The 2,313-nt window shown below is 50.0% G+C and overlaps 1 protein-coding gene across 1 annotated transcript in view; it reads right to left on the bottom strand.

The window, feature by feature from the left end:
- The window catches only part of CATIP (ciliogenesis associated TTC17 interacting protein), a 27,980-nt gene that overhangs the window by 15,632 nt on the left and 10,035 nt on the right, over window positions 1-2,313 (bottom strand). Inside the window, exon 5 of the mRNA XM_011964688.1 lies at window positions 428-514. Coding sequence (XP_011820078.1) covers window positions 428-514 — 87 coding nt within the window. The remainder of the gene's footprint in view (window positions 1-427; window positions 515-2,313) is intronic.

Genomic DNA, 2,313 nt, shown 5'->3' with positions numbered 1-2,313 from the left:
GATCACCTGAGGTCGGGAGTTTGAGACCAGCCTGGCCAACATGGAAAACCTCCCTCTCTACTAAAAGTACAAAATTAGCCAGGCGTGGTGGCGCATACCTGTAATCCCAGCTACTCGGGAGGCTGAGGCAGGAGAATCACTTGAGCCCGGTAGGCAGAGGTTGCAGTGAGCTGAGATGGCACCAGTGCACTCCAGCCTGGGCAACAAGAGTGAAACTCTGTTTCAAAAACAAACAAACAAACGAACAAAAATAAAAACAAGCTGTGACCCAACCACTTTGGGCACATGTTCTCAGGACCTCCTGAGGCTGTGTCATGGATGCGTCCTTAACCTTGGCAAAACAAAGTCTCTAAATTGATTGGGACCTGTCTCAGATATTCTGGGTTCACAGTGTGGAGTGCAACTCCCATCTGCCTCTCATCCTTACCTCACCCTCCTTGATGCTTCTGGTCACAGCCAGCTGATCATCTTGCTTCAGCAAACTCGTCTTCCGTTCCATGGGGAGGATGAGGAACTGAGGGCCAGAGCGTGCCAGGGAGGATCAGGGACTCCCTGGGTCCCCCAGAGGTCACCTGACCCTTCTCCATTAATGAGAAAACTGAGGTTTAAAGATTGTGACTTAAAAAAACAGCAACTGGGTCAGGCGCGGTGGTTCACGCCTGTAATCCCAGCAGTGTGGGAGGCCAAGGCGGGCAGATCATGAGGTCAGGAGATAAGACCATCCTGGTTAACATAGTGAAACCCCGTGTCTACTAAAAATACAAAAATTAAACTGGGCGTGGTGGCACATGCCTGTAATCCTAGCTACTCGGGAGGCTGAGGCAGGAGAATTGCTTGAACCCGGGAGGCAGAAGTTGCAGTGAGTCAAGATCACGCCACTACACTCCAGCCTGGGCAACAGAGCGAGACTCCATCTCAAAAACAAAACAAAACAAAAACAAGCAGCAGAGCCGGGTGTTGTGGCTCATACCTGTAAACCCAGCACTTTGGGAAACCCAGGTGGGCAGATCACTTGAGGTCAGGAGTTCAAGACCAGCCTGGCCAACATGGCAAAACCCTATCTCTATTAAAAATACAAAAATTACCCAGGCATGGTGGTGCACATCTGTAATTCCCAGCTACTTGGGAGGCTGAGGCAGGAGAATTGCTTGAACCCGGAAGGTGAAGGTTGCAGTGAGCTGAGATTGCACCACTGCACTCCAGCCTGGGTGATAAGAGCAAGACTCTGTCTCAATAATAATAATAATAATAATAAATTACAAAATAAAAAACAGCTGCAACAAAACCCAAAAAATACCTTTCATACACAGTGGAGCTGAAGAATAGCAGTCATGTTATGATGAATATAAAGTTCAAAACAATGCACTTCAGAACACTGGTTTTAAAGGATGGGGGTGGGCCAGGCGCAGGGACAGCAGGTTGCCACTGATAAGTTCTCCTGATACCCAAACTCTGAACCCAGCCCACACCAGTCCTCCTCCAGCCTGAGAGCCCAGTGCCTCCCTGAAGGCCTGGTGGGCTGGCCTTTCCCAGAGCCTAGCCTTCCCTGGGGGCCTGTTGCACCTGGCCTCCAAGTCCCCCAGCTTTGTGCCCCTCACACCCAGCCCCTGCCACTTACTTAACTTATGGAATGTGAACATGACCTGTTTATACACTGGAAACTACTCGAGTCTAAAAACGTTCCCACAGAAACCATCCCCATCTTTTTTTTGAGTCAGAGTTTCACTCTTGTTGCCCAGGCTGGAGTGCAGTGGTGCGATCCCGCCTTACTGCAACCTTCACCTCCTGGGTTCAAGCAATTCTCCTGTCTCGGCCTCCCAAGTAGCTGGGATTACAGGTGCCTACCACCATGCCCGGATAATTTTTTTTTTGCCTTTTTAGTAGAGGTGGGGTTTCACCATCTTGGCCAAGCTGGTCTTGAACTCCTGACCTCGTGATCCACCCACCTCGGCCTCCCAAAGTGTTGAGATTACAGGCATGAGCCACTGTGCCTGGCTAATTTTGTATTTTTGGTAGAGACAGGGTTTCTCCATGTTGGTAAGGCTGGTCTTGAACTCCCGACCTCCTGTGATCTGCCCGCCTCAGCTTCCCAAAGTGCTGGGATTACAGGCATGAGCCATTGCGCCCAACCTCCATCTTTTTGTTGTTGTTGTTGTTCTGTCACCCAGGCTGGAGTACAGTGGTGCACACACTGCTTGCTGCAACCTCGACCTCCTGGGCTCCACTGAACCTTCCACCTCAGTCTCCCAAGTAGCTGAGACTACAGACACACATCACCACACCCAGCTACTTTTTGTATTTTTTTTTTTTTTT

The sequence above is a fragment of the Mandrillus leucophaeus genome, unplaced genomic scaffold, assembly GCF_000951045.1.
Source record: "Mandrillus leucophaeus isolate KB7577 unplaced genomic scaffold, Mleu.le_1.0 Scaffold70, whole genome shotgun sequence".
NCBI classification, from domain to species: Eukaryota; Metazoa; Chordata; class Mammalia; order Primates; family Cercopithecidae; genus Mandrillus; species Mandrillus leucophaeus.
This window is presented reverse-complemented; position numbering and strand designations above follow the sequence as displayed.